At 38.6% G+C, this 12,850-nt stretch overlaps 3 protein-coding genes across 3 annotated transcripts; 2 read left to right on the forward strand and 1 right to left on the reverse strand.

The window, feature by feature from the left end:
• The first annotated feature begins 262 nt into the window (after window positions 1-262).
• On the forward strand, window positions 263-4,136 carry LOC116208861 (probable prolyl 4-hydroxylase 4). The gene is made up of 7 exons (XM_031542425.1): window positions 263-531; window positions 604-661; window positions 767-871; window positions 1,859-1,916; window positions 2,539-2,714; window positions 3,082-3,151; window positions 3,607-4,136. The coding sequence occupies exons 1-7, from the start codon at window positions 299-301 to the stop codon at window positions 3,900-3,902; spliced, it is 996 nt and encodes a 331-aa protein (XP_031398285.1). The 5' UTR covers window positions 263-298; the 3' UTR covers window positions 3,903-4,136.
• A 780-nt stretch (window positions 4,137-4,916) lies between these two features.
• LOC116208981 (major allergen Pru ar 1-like) lies at window positions 4,917-5,919 on the forward strand. The gene is made up of 3 exons (XM_031542557.1): window positions 4,917-4,950; window positions 5,132-5,320; window positions 5,457-5,919. The coding sequence occupies exons 1-3, from the start codon at window positions 4,917-4,919 to the stop codon at window positions 5,765-5,767; spliced, it is 534 nt and encodes a 177-aa protein (XP_031398417.1). The 3' UTR covers window positions 5,768-5,919.
• Window positions 5,920-8,384: 2,465 nt separating this feature from the next.
• On the reverse strand, window positions 8,385-9,591 carry LOC116208757 (B3 domain-containing protein At1g05920-like). The gene has a single exon (XM_031542308.1). The coding sequence runs from the start codon at window positions 9,379-9,381 to the stop codon at window positions 8,614-8,616; it is 768 nt and encodes a 255-aa protein (XP_031398168.1). The 5' UTR covers window positions 9,382-9,591; the 3' UTR covers window positions 8,385-8,613.
• Window positions 9,592-12,850: the final 3,259 nt, after the last annotated feature.

Here is a 12,850-nt window from a genome sequence, read left to right on the forward strand (position 1 = left end):
CTAAACAAACAAAAATTTATCAGGATTACAACCTTGTTTGCTCGCAATTCCATATCGTACTAGTTACATCATGTTAATCATATTCTGTACTAATTCTATTCTAGTGAACCAACAAGCGCAACGTGCGTAAGCATTGTCCCAATTTATATTGCTTTGTCGTGAATATTATATAAATAGATAATTTTGCTGAGTGAAATTTATTTTTATTCATTTAGTATGTATTTAAGTTAATCTAAATTTAATTTAACTTTTCCCAGATGCGGACTAATGATTTTATAATACGAAACGGAGATCCAAAATGTCAAAACAGTTCCCCGGAAAATCAATATCCAGTCGGTCATCATCCTCTTCAACTTCAACGCCGATCACCGTCGGAGAGCCCATCATCGCCATGAAACTGCCTCCGTTCCTACAATCCCTCTTCCTTCTCTCGATCTGCTCAGTCCTCCTCCAATGCCTCAGCTCACAAGCCGCTTCCGCCACCTCCATCATCTCCCCTGCTAAGGTCAGGCAGGTCTCCTGGAATCCTAGGTAAGGCCGAGTTCGTCCCCCTGCCTTCTGCTTGTCAAGTCCCTTTGGATGCTGAATTCGATAATTTTGTAGGGCGTTCGTGTACCAAGGCTTCCTCACGGAGTTGGAGTGCGACCACTTGATCTCTCTCGTAAGTTTCTGAATTGAAATTTGATTGAATCTTCTCGCGTTTGAGCTGTGTCTGATCCGGAGTTGATTGGAAGTGTCTAAAATTGTGTGGTTTTTGGTGTTTTAGGCGAAGTCGGAGCTGAAGAGATCTGCTGTGGCGGACAATCTGTCCGGGCAGAGCAAGCTCAGTGAAGTTCGGACGAGCTCCGGGATGTTTATCCCAAAGGCCAAGGTTTCTCCAGTTTCTGTGCTCTGTTCGTATCTCTTTAAATATGATAATGAGTTTAGACTTTCATCTGCTCGAATTAGGTTTGAGTTTTGCATCAGTGCAATACCATGTGCATAATTATACGGGGTAAGTAGCAATTTTTTATCGTGATCATATCAGGTTTGTGATATCTATGTTTATAGTACTCATCACCAAATGATTGACTACGTGATAATATTGCGCTGGATGTTAGCTGCAGAATGAACGGATCAGAAGTGAATGCTGCTAGCATTTTTATAACCCTTTGATTCAGCGAATCTGCTTAGATTGCTAACTTATCGTGCCACCCCTGTTTGGGAAATTGATGAATGTCATCGGAAAGATAGAAGTTCAACGGTTCTTTGGTTTTATTTCATACTCAGTTCTTCTAGAGTTGGTTTCTCGTTGAACCTTATTTATTGCTATTTCTAGACTAGAAAAAATGCTGCTGACCCACTTTCCTAAAAGTAGTGCCCCTTCTAGAGCTGCTCAATTACCACTACGGGGTGGTAGATAATGGCAACAAAATACAGGATGCCCACTACGGCGAAAGTTAACTAGATCCAACTTATCCTCGGCAATGTATAGAATATGCCGTAGCAGTTCCATCATAAATTCCACTTCTCTAATGCCTTCCGTCTTGTTTTCTGGACCTGAAAAAACAAATTACTTAGCTAGTAGAGCACATTAACTCGTTGTCCTGTGGCAAGAAATAAAGATGAGTCGTATCACGTAAAGTTTTGTCGCGTATTACTCGTGTTGTTCCTTGCCTTTTGCAAATTTGAACTGATATTGTTTCCCACTATTAGAAATACTTCTCTGCATTTGGTTACTTCTCTGTGATTTTGATTTCTTCAATGATGACCTTCTAGAAGGTGTCATTCTCTATTCATATCTGTTAAGATGCTTTATAGCTGAGCGATTATTTTGCTTGGTTTTATCTGTAATGTTTCTTTTTTGGAAACCTCTCAGGATCCTATTGTTGCTGGAATAGAAGAGAAGATATCTACATGGACCTTTCTTCCAAAAGGTATGATTTGCTTGAGCATGTTCCCATTATATATGGAACATTACACTGAAGTTGGATCTTTATTAAACAATATATATATATATATAAGAAATAAAGTTCTCTATGAGCAGTTCTTTCTTCTAGCATTACTGGGATATGCTGTTTCTTACCATTAATGCTCAAGGGCCTTTTTTTGTCCTTTTGTTGTTGATTTATGTAGGAACCTCGTACTGCTGTTTACTCATGCAATGCTCTATTAGGATTTGCATAGTGCTGGTGAATCTAACTAGAAATATTAATCTTCTTCCTTTCGTTGTGGAGTGTAAAATTGGATATTCTTGGATCATAAGACAAACAATCAATTTCTCCAGGTTATTACATTCAGATTCTAAGGGCATACAGAATTATCTTGATAGAATCAGAATGTGTTATCATTTTGAATTGAGCTTGAGAAATTTTTTTCTTATTTGTCTTTTGAATCTATTTGTCAAATCATAATCTGTAAAGCTGTGTTTATCCCTCGAATGAGCTGAGTTTGGAAAAGCAAGACTTGTAGGTGTTTTAGATGTGAGCACATGTTAACTGACTTTCCGTCTTTGTTTGGAATGAAATCCTAGTAATATTATGTGATCATAATCTTCAGAAAACGGAGAAGATATTCAGGTGTTGAGATATGAATATGGCCAGAAGTATGATCCGCACTATGATTACTTCACCGACAAGGTAAATATTGCTCGTGGTGGACACCGCTTGGCAACTGTGCTCATGTATCTTACTGATGTCGAGAAAGGTGGGGAAACAGTTTTTCCAAATGCAGAGGTTAGTTTAGTCTCATCTCATGTCATCTGTGCAGCTAATCTGTTTGATGATCATCAACTTTTCTGGGCTAGGAAATCTTTTTGTTTCCTATCGAGTATTACTGAAGTATATGGTGGGCCAACTTAACAGCTGGGGATATATTAACATTATCCTACATTTGTTGGCAGTTCCGGGCATACTGCCCCGTTATTTCTGGGTTTCTTCATTTGACTGAAACAAACTGCTGTAAAGACTAGTAAATAATGCAAAATCTCAGTGTGTTGACCTGAATAATTGATAGTTTTCATATGATCAAAGTCTCTTGTCGTCTATAATGGCCTCCGTACTCAATACAGTGGGTAATAGCTCCACATTTCTCCTTTAACAGGAACCTCCACGACGAAGAGCCTCAACCACAGATGAGGATCTATCGGATTGCGCAAAGAAGGGTGTTGCAGGTAATAACTCATTGGCCCCTTAGGGTGATTCTCAAACTTCATAAAAGTTACTCCTGTTCATTCTTCTAAACCTGGACTGGACCAAACCAGCTGGTTCCATAAGCCTGTCTGTCTTATAAACATGAATAAACATTGAAGATAAAAAAAAAAAAGAGCTGCTTCTCGACATATCAATTCAATCTTACTTGATTAGTAGCATCTGTGTAACTTTCAGTCCGGTGGTTGTGTTGCATTTTTGCATATTAGGAATTAGAATTTGGTAGTTTAGTAGAGTTCTCTGGGATTGCATACTTGAACAAGGATAGCAAGAAAAGATTGAACGGAAGCTTGTGCAGTGGCTATATCAACTGAGTGTTTGAGACAATATAGCAAAAGAGATCTGTTGAACAACTTAATGACAGGGCCAAAAGCAATGCTCTTAACTTGTTCATCTTTAACATTTGTTGGAATAACAGTGAAACCGCGAAGAGGTGATGCCCTCCTCTTCTTCAGCCTCCTCCCGGAAGCCGTGCCTGACCCGAACAGCCTCCATGCGGGCTGCCCTGTCATCGAAGGTGAGAAGTGGTCAGCCACCAAGTGGATCCATGTTGATTCCTTTGACAAGATCGTGGGGGCAGGCGAGAACTGCACTGATCTGAACGACAGTTGTGAGAGGTGGGCAGCCCTAGGAGAGTGCACCAAGAACTCAGAGTACATGGTTGGGAGTGCTGAGCTTCCCGGGTACTGCAGGAGAAGTTGTAAGGTCTGCTAGAAAACAGAATTGGCTTCCACATTATTTTGTTCGCTTTTTATGTACTTATAAAAGGATCAGTTCATCTTGTACTTGTTACATCGACAGAGAGAGGGGGAGAGAGTGTGTGTCGTGCGGGCTTGTAGCTTTTGTGGCCTTTTCGACGTTGAATAATATAATCTCAATCCTTTCACCTAGTCAGTTTGTAACTACAGTCTTCACTTGTTATACGAACATCCCGAATTGAGATTCTCAGTGCCTGTGGTGCAGTGACTAATGAATTGAAGTCCTAGATGCCAATTTTACTATACATACATCTTAAGCTTATGATTCAGAATAACTTATCATTACACGTGAGGCCTTGGCTGCGTGAAATCGACCTCGATGTAGCTCGGGCTCAAATTTTGGGAATTGAATTGAACAATTGAAAATTATATCAAAAGAGAAATTTGGAGACTGAGGTATCACATCCGAGGCAATTGAAAGCAAAACCGACTTATTATTAATTGTGACTGCACAATTCATGGAGTCAAAATCTAATCCCAAAACCCAGCTAAATTCTCGGCAATTAGACACCCCAAAACCCCAATTAATAACTCAAGTACCGTATGGAGTACTTGAAGTGTTTTTTGCACCTAAATCAAAATTTTGTTCATTAACAGGAAGCATCAACGGATATCTTAATTATGAACATCTAGAAAAGGAATGTTGAAGTCGATGCTGAAAACTATAATGGTTTCTCCTATATAAACCTGTGTGGCCTTGCCATTTATGACTCCTCCAAGCTTAAACACTAGCTGTAGAAGCAACTAGCACTTTTGTTTCTCGATTGACTCTGTTTGGGAAGTAAATAATAATTTTTCAACTCTCCTTAATTTAACTTGCTATCAGACAAAGGAGGCCAATATTTTGAAGAAGAAGGGACCCGCCAGTTGCTTGTTTGAGTTGTGTTAATTTTTTTTTTTGTTCTTGCTGTCGGTGGCAACTGAAATTATGACAAGGTAAAAATAAAGCAAGCTATCTTTAACTTCAATTATGGATCCCATAAGAAAGATAGAGAAGGGCACTGGTGGGTCCCTCTCTCTTCCAAAAAATATATTGAGACAAGCCAAACCAAGGCAATTGGTGGGTCCTCCCTCTTCAAAATATTGGCTGCATTTGTCCGGTAACAAGTTAAATTAAGCAAGAGTTAAAATATTTTTTACTTTCCAAACAGGAAGTTTGCCTTGGTTTGGCTTGTCTAACTTGAGGTGAAAATGGCCGTAATCAGCTTCACCCAGGAGTTCACACTTCCATCACTCCATCGAGGATATTCAAAGCATTGATCCTCGACTCACACAACCTCATCCCCGGAATCGCTCCAGAGGGCATCAAGAGCATTGAGTTTGTTGAGGCAGATGGGGGTATTGGAAGCATCAAGGAGACCAACTTTGCTTATGGTAAAGATTTAGGCAACATTTTCACATTTCTTTTCCTTAGGGAAAACACTACCACATTTGTAAAATATATTGTTGCTCGATATTTAGTGTGAGAAATCTAACGAGCACCTGCTCTTCTGCATGTTCTCTGTAGCAGGTCGACACTTGAAGTGGCTGAAGAACAGGGTCGAGGCAATTGATGCAGGGAAGCTTGTCTGCAAGTACACTCTGATCGAGAGCGATATAGCATTCGACAAGATTGATTCGGTGGTTAACGAGGTAAAGTTCATAGCATCCAGTGATGGTGGGGGGTGTCTGCACTACGTGAAGGCCCGTGTGGAGCTGAAAGAGGAGGACATTAAGCAAGGCAAAGACAAAGCCATGGGGACTGTACAAAGTTGCCGAGGAATACCTGCTCGCCAATCCCGACGCCTATGCTCAAATGAGAGTGGTTCGGAGTTTGGTTAAAGTGAGAGCTCGTGTATTGTCTAATTTACAATTCCCTTTTCTTTTTTTCTTGAGTGGGTTTTTTCTTCAGATTAGGCTCTAATTGTTTTTGGCAAAACGGATCAATAAAACATATTCTTGTCATTTTACAGCAAGGATGTCAATGACTGTCACTTCCTCTTCTAAAGAACAGAAACATATTTACGAAATAATATTTTTTGTTTGCCGTAAATTTTCAGTCAAGTGATCAATATTCTCCGATAAGATGAGTAATGTTCTTATCAGAAATGACTAACTTCGTAATTCTTGAGGTTCAGATTACATCAGTTGTCTTTAATGAGACTATTGATTCATCCTCATAAAGAATCTCTTCGACCGGAATAGTGACAGGATCACACACTTCTCATTTCTCGCGTAGATGCTGCTCCTTCTCCCATGTTTCAGCCCACAAAGTTGAATTGTTTTCAACTTGGAACAACATTGTGCAGTTCATGTGAAACTGTAAATGAACTGCTCGGTCAATTCCTCTTTTAGATAGATATCTTTACTCATTACCCCTCCTCCTCTTGGCCAAAATAACTTTGCAGCAATTCCTTTGCATAATTTGGGAATCACAATCATTTGTTATTGGCACTAACGGGCACAAGGGGGCAGTCTATTTCCAGGTTCACTAGTATAAGAAAGAGAGCTCTCTGCAGGCAGTTTTTTCATCTAACATTACCAGAATATGCTGTTTTTCCACCATTAGTGCTCAAGGGAAAGTCTTTATATGATTTTAGCCTCATGAAATATCAACCCTTACCCCACCCTTCTCATGAAACACCAGCTAGTTAACCTGAATAGCCGGTCTTTTTTATATGATTTTAGTCTCTCGTCGTCTGTTGAGTCATTTGTTGCAAGATAATGGTCACCTTACTGCAGTAACAACTAGTAGATAATGCGAAATTCCGCCTTTTCTCAATTGATTAAGTAATATATAGCTCCACAATTATCCTTTAACTGAAGCCTGCATGATGGAGAGACTCAACCACATCATAAAAATGACTCATTTGCCTCTTGCAATCATTCCAAACTTCTTATAAATTACTCTATCATGTTAATTCTTTCGAAACCCGGAGTGGATCAGACTGGCTGGTTCCATAAGCCTCTCTGGTCTAGAGAATTCTTGGCCTTAGAAACATGGGGCAGACTAAACCTTGAATGAACAGAATAACTGGTAAAGGCTAGATGGTTCATTTTGAGTGGTTAAACCACCAGCAGCCTTCATGCAGCAATTTCTTTTTCTACAAGAGGATATATTTTGAAGATAGGAAGAAGTGAGCAGCTTCTCGACATGTCAAGTCATTCTAATTTGATAGTATCGTGTAACTTTCGATATGGCAACTTTTTTTTTTTTTACCGCAAACACCCATCTTTATTCATTGCATCCACAGTCAAATACAGAGAAATCATTTACAAATAGCCACCCAGACCTTTTGCGGAAGCATTCCAACTCAAGTACGAAATCAATGTCAAGTAAGTATCGCTACTTACATCTTTACACAGCAAAACGTACACCCAATCTGCACAATTGCTGGCTCTTCTTTTGCTTATGAAACTCAGCTGCACATCCCGCAAATTGCTCTTGAATTTCCTGTATATCATCCATAAAGACTTGATCTTCCAAGGGACTTTTGAATTCTCCTTTTCCATACGATCAAACGAGATCTTTGAGTCAGTTTCCAAGACAACTGAGTTTCATCCCTTCTCCATAGCAAGCTTAAGACCACTTTTAACAGCCGTAGCTTTTTCTCCTAAAACAGAATCAACCCATATTCGCATCCGTGTCCTGCGATCAGGTTTCCAGTGTCGTCTCTGGCCACAACTCCCAACACCTGCAGCAAATGAATCTTTGTCCCGGGCAGCATCACAATTGATTTCCACCTTACTTCCTTCTGGCGGGCCCCCTTTCTTCTGCTTTGCGTAGTTTGCTTCCAAACCTTGTAGATTCTTATATGTTCTGTCCTTCAAGAGTCCCAAAGCTGACTATGTTGCATTTGCATATTAGGAATTAGAATCTGGAAGTTTCACGTAGTTCTCTAGGAGGAAGCTTGTGCAGTTGCTACGTCAACTGAATGTTTGACACGGGGCCAAAAGCAATGCTCTTAACTCATTCATCTTTAACGTCTTCGGAATAACAGTAGGAGAAGTTGTTAGATCTGCTAGAAAACAGGAATGATCAGTTCATTTTGTCCTTGTTACATCGAGAGAGTGTTGTGCGGGCTTGGAGCTTTTGTAGCCTTGTTGACACTGAATGATATATATTTCTGTCCTTTCTGCTGGTCAGTTTGTCACTAAAGTCCTCACTTGTTATACGAACATCCGAACTGAGATTTTGCAGTGACTGATGAAATGAAATTTGATATGCCAATTTTTCGATACATACACGTTCAAAGAAGGTCGTTTCTGGTTATGATTCAGAGAAACATATCATTACACCTGAGGCTTTGGCTGTGTGACATCGACCTCGACGTCGGTTAGGCTCACATTGAAAATTGTAATGACGGATACGAATATGGAAATAAAACAGAGAGAGAAGAACATAAACTGAGCAATTATGGAAACTGAGACATCGTATCCCACACACATACGAGAAAACTGAAAGCGAAACTGACTTAGCATAAATCGTGACTGTACAATTCATGGAGTCGAGATAAATCCCAAAACTCAAACAGAATTCTCGACAATTAGACACCCAAATTAACTTCGGTGACACACATCACAAAAGGTTCATAATGAAATCAGTTGATTTCATGGAATAATCGGAAAACAGTAACCGTGGAAGAAAATTCTGCATTTATCGAACCAATCAGAGCAGTATGCAGCCGTCATACGTGGGTCACAGTACTGGAGGGAGAAGACGGCTCAGTGCTTCCCTCGGACGCTCCGATGATGGCCTTGACAATCGCGAAACAAAGTCTCCCTTCAACTCGGTAAGACCAGACCTGGACCACGTCATCCTCTGCTAGCCCATACTCCGGGTTGTGGGCGATCTTGTTCCACCCCGTGTTCAACACAAAGACATGGCTGGAAGACATCTTCCACCTCTTGAGGCTGAGGGTCGAGACCCTGAGGCAGGGCTCGATGATTGGAACCCAAATATTCCCTCCACTCTCGAGCCGCTGCCACTCTTCCTGATCGAGGAAATTCGCGAGGATCTGGCAACGTGGAAGCAAGAACCGACCCTGGTCCGCCTTCATGTCACTGCAAGTCAGTTTCTTTTCCAAGATAAGCTTCACATCAGACCCGCCCATGGACTGAATTGTGGAGAGGACCGCCATTGGCAGTCCTGGGTAGATGGCCACAATCGGGGCAGAGGCAGACCCATCACCAACTGTTGCCCTCTTAACACCCATTTTGCGATGCCGTTTCTTGAAGATTCTCGAAGGCGTAGCTGCAATCATCAAGGAAGCCCCAACATCCACAGCTTTCTTGAACGATTTCTTCGCCCGGACTGATCTTTTTTTCGCGATCATACCCAGACCCTCGTTGAATACCCTGATTTCCACCTCCAGTGGAAAATCCATCCGAGCAGGTCGATCGGCCACAATTGAGGCCACATTAGCCAAGAGAGAAAGGTCAAAGAACTTCGCCATCAAACGCTCTCGAGCCCCTGGAACGAACCGGAGCAGTAAACCCTGGAACTAAGACAAATCGAGACGATAAGGGTGCGAAGTCTCTGCTCAACGCTCTCGAACCCCCAGACGAACTCGAGCAGTGTACCCTTTCAAGATTTCTAGAGAACCAAGACAACTTGAGATGATCGGAGACGGAGCGTAGTGTGCGAGAGAGAAACAGAGACAGAGCAGAGGAAACGTCGGTCGGAGGGGTTATATTGGCGCCCTCAACGGCTAGTTCTTCCCACACGCGGTTTCAGTTAGGAGCGGCTTCTCACTTATTGGGCTGGGCCCTGGGCCGGACCACTAAAACATTTAAATTGTGACATTGGGCCGGGCTTTGGCTAACCTGTTAGACCCAAAATGTGAATCTTCAAGGAAAAGGTTTGACATTCGGCCGATGTTAATCATAAAAATTAAATTAATAAATAATAATGGGTGGGTCGACAACGGAAAATTAAAACAAATAAATAATAATTAATTAATTATATAGGAACTTGCCAAAATTATTAAGCTATATGATAAGTTATATATATATATATATATAATATTTTAAAAGGTGATGCGAATTGAGAATTCACTTTCAAAAAAGAAAAATAAATTAAGAGAGAACACTCTGCTCAATCCCTCTTATTTGTTCTTGTAATCTTTGTCTCATATTTATCACATATTATTTTTTTCCTACTAAAAGATCATGATTTTTCATTTTGATTTCACATCTATCATGTTGTTAGATCTTTTTTATCACTATTGACAAGGCATTGTTGAATGCCAATGTCAAACTAAAATGACAGCTCGTGATTTTTATGGTAAAAAAAAAAAGTTCATGATGAGCATGAAACAAAATTAAAAGTTCATGTATTTTTTACTTGTGAAGATTTGCTTGAAATATCATAAAGTAGAGTAAAAAAGTGGGCGTTCGGTTTTCAGAGTAGCGTTACAACTCTACTCCACTTCATTAAATGAAGACAAAATAGTTAAGATAATTTATTATTAAAAAATTAGTTGTAATAATGATTAAGAACAAGTATGTGGTAGAATTTATTATAAAATTGGAGAAAAAGACAAAAAAAAAATAATTTGGAGAATTTAGTATTGAAAAATTAATTGTAATAATGGTTAAGAAAAAGTATGTAAGAAAATTTATTATTAAATTTGAGAAAAAAAATAAAAAGTAATGATTGTATTGTTGAATTGAAGAAAAATAGAATAGAATGGAGTGTGTAGTATAATTTTATTTTAAAACCAAACAAATAAAAATCAATAGAAATTGAGGGCACCGCACCTTCTGCACCCAAAGATGAATTATCATGAAGAAAAACCGGATTCCCAAAACCGGGTAATTAATGTAAGACAATTTCCGTAGATTTGTAATGGTTAATCAATCCCCATTTAATTACTGTATTAATAATTGGTACATACTGTATTTCCCTTTCTTTTCCCCGTAATTGAAGGGGGCTTGAAGGCCAAAGGTTAATCACTGTGGCATATGATTGATAAAGTTGTAAATAGTAATAATTACGTACTGTAAGTTCCATATTAGGCCAGTGGAACATCAATTCCCATTTAATCACTATGATAATTATCATATTTTAACTCCCAATGATTAACTCAAGTGCTTAGAACATGTGAATAATTCACAAGGTCGTAGATTCGAATATCCCCTTGTGCGCGTAGCAGACTTAGTGAGACCACCCACACATGTGCAAGCACATGTACTTACCTTGATTCATGGGCTTGTGAGGTATTCATGGGTCCATGAAGAAGAAACTCCTCGTTATAAAAAAAAAAAACATATTTTATTAATTTGTGAATAGTAATTACGTCTAGTAAGCTCTACATTTGGCCAAAGGATTATCAATTCCTTTTAATCACTATGGTAATTATCATATTTGATTAATTTGTAAATAGTAATTATGTATGTAAGCTCTGTATTACTATATTTGTAAGAACTATATATTTAATTAAGTTGCAAACAGTAATCACGTCTCATCTAATGAAAAGTTCTCATCACTTCCCATTTAATTATTATGGCCAGTACTATATTTGATTGATATGGTAAATCGTAATCAAGTATGGTAAGTATCATATCTTATTAATTTATAAACAGTAATGGCGTCCACGTTTGATCATGTGGAATTGTGTAAGTTAAGAAGAAATAATATATAGATATTGTGGAGATTAATGGTAATCACATCACATCGCCATTTGATCGGTATGGTGGTCCCATTTAATGGACTCCTCATGCAAATTGAATTCACTTTCCAAAATTATTTAGCTGTATAATATAATGTTGGAAAAAAGTTATATGCAAATTGAATTCATTTAAAAAAAATTAAGAGAGAATACTCAGCTATATCCCTCTTATTTGCTCTTATAATCATTCGCTTAATTACTCTATTAAAGGAAAGCAATAGAATCTAATCTTTACAGACTCAAGGTCTAATATATTTCACCAGACTTGAAATACGAAAAATGATTTTACAAAAAGTGATGCGTACAATTATTTTTCTTGAATTTTTCTTATGCATACAGTACCGCTCAAAGATTACATAAACTAAAAGAAACGTCTTATGCCATCCTACAAAAAAGAAAAAAAAAGGCTTATGCCTATATATAGAATTACATTATCATTAAAATATCAAACAAAAAAAAATCAAAATTGTGATCAAGTTCCGACTAGTAACTGATAAAAGCGATAATGTGGAAATGTCCAACTAAAGCATGTTAAAAATGAAAACAAGGTGAGTAAAAAGCAATTATGTGGATATGTACAACTAAAGCATGTTAAAAATAAAAACAAGGGATCAAAAGAAAGTGTAACGCGAGGAAAGAGTTTTGGTGCAGTGGCATAATACATTGTTCGGAATCAAGAAATTATGAGTTCAATCTTCACCGATGGAACTTATGTGCCCATTTACTTAGCTTTATTTTATTTCCTTGTACGAGGTTTAGAGTCATGGGTTCAATACCTACCGGGACTACCCGTGTCTCTTTATCAGTTATTTAGATTTGTTAACCTAAAAATTACATGTTCAATACCTAGTGGGACTACCCGTGTCGTGTCCTTTTATCAGTCATTCAAGATTTCTCTCATTTATTAGTTATTTATGATTTCTTTTTCATTGGTCACGGATTCGATACCTGGCAGGACTATTCGTACCTATTTATCAGTTATTTCGGCTTACTGACTTAGAGATCACATGTTCGATATCTAGTGGGATTACTCGTGACGTGCCCTAAGACTACCCCTACCTATTTATCAATTATTTAGGCCTGCTGACCTAGAGGTCACAAATTCGATACCTAGTGAGACTACCCGTGCCGTACCTCTTTGTTAGTTATTCGGGATTTCTCTCATTTATTAGTTATTTATGATTTATTTTTCATTGTTCTATGCCTTGAGTCTCATTTATAACAATAAAAAAATAAAAACAAGGTTCTAAAA

The sequence above is a fragment of the Punica granatum genome, chromosome 5 (genome assembly GCF_007655135.1).
Source record: "Punica granatum isolate Tunisia-2019 chromosome 5, ASM765513v2, whole genome shotgun sequence".
NCBI lineage: Eukaryota > Viridiplantae > Streptophyta > Magnoliopsida > Myrtales > Lythraceae > Punica > Punica granatum.

Excerpts from the sequence above, each read along its gene's own strand:
- LOC116208861 (XM_031542425.1), top strand. The coding sequence starts at position 299 with ATGTCAAAACAGTTCCCCGGAAAATCAATATCCAGTCGGTCATCATCC. Across the intron at positions 532-603 it reads CAGGTCTCCTGGAATCCTAG|GGCGTTCGTGTACCAAGGCT; the intron begins GTAAGGCCGAGT and ends ATAATTTTGTAG. Across the intron at positions 872-1,858 it reads TGTTTATCCCAAAGGCCAAG|GATCCTATTGTTGCTGGAAT; the intron begins GTTTCTCCAGTT and ends GAAACCTCTCAG.
- LOC116208757 (XM_031542308.1), bottom strand. The coding sequence starts at position 9,381 with ATGGCGAAGTTCTTTGACCTTTCTCTCTTGGCTAATGTGGCCTCAATT.
- LOC116208981 (XM_031542557.1), top strand. The coding sequence starts at position 4,917 with ATGGATCCCATAAGAAAGATAGAGAAGGGCACTG. Across the intron at positions 4,951-5,131 it reads AAAGATAGAGAAGGGCACTG|GTGAAAATGGCCGTAATCAG; the intron begins GTGGGTCCCTCT and ends GTCTAACTTGAG. Across the intron at positions 5,321-5,456 it reads GGAGACCAACTTTGCTTATG|GTCGACACTTGAAGTGGCTG; the intron begins GTAAAGATTTAG and ends TCTCTGTAGCAG.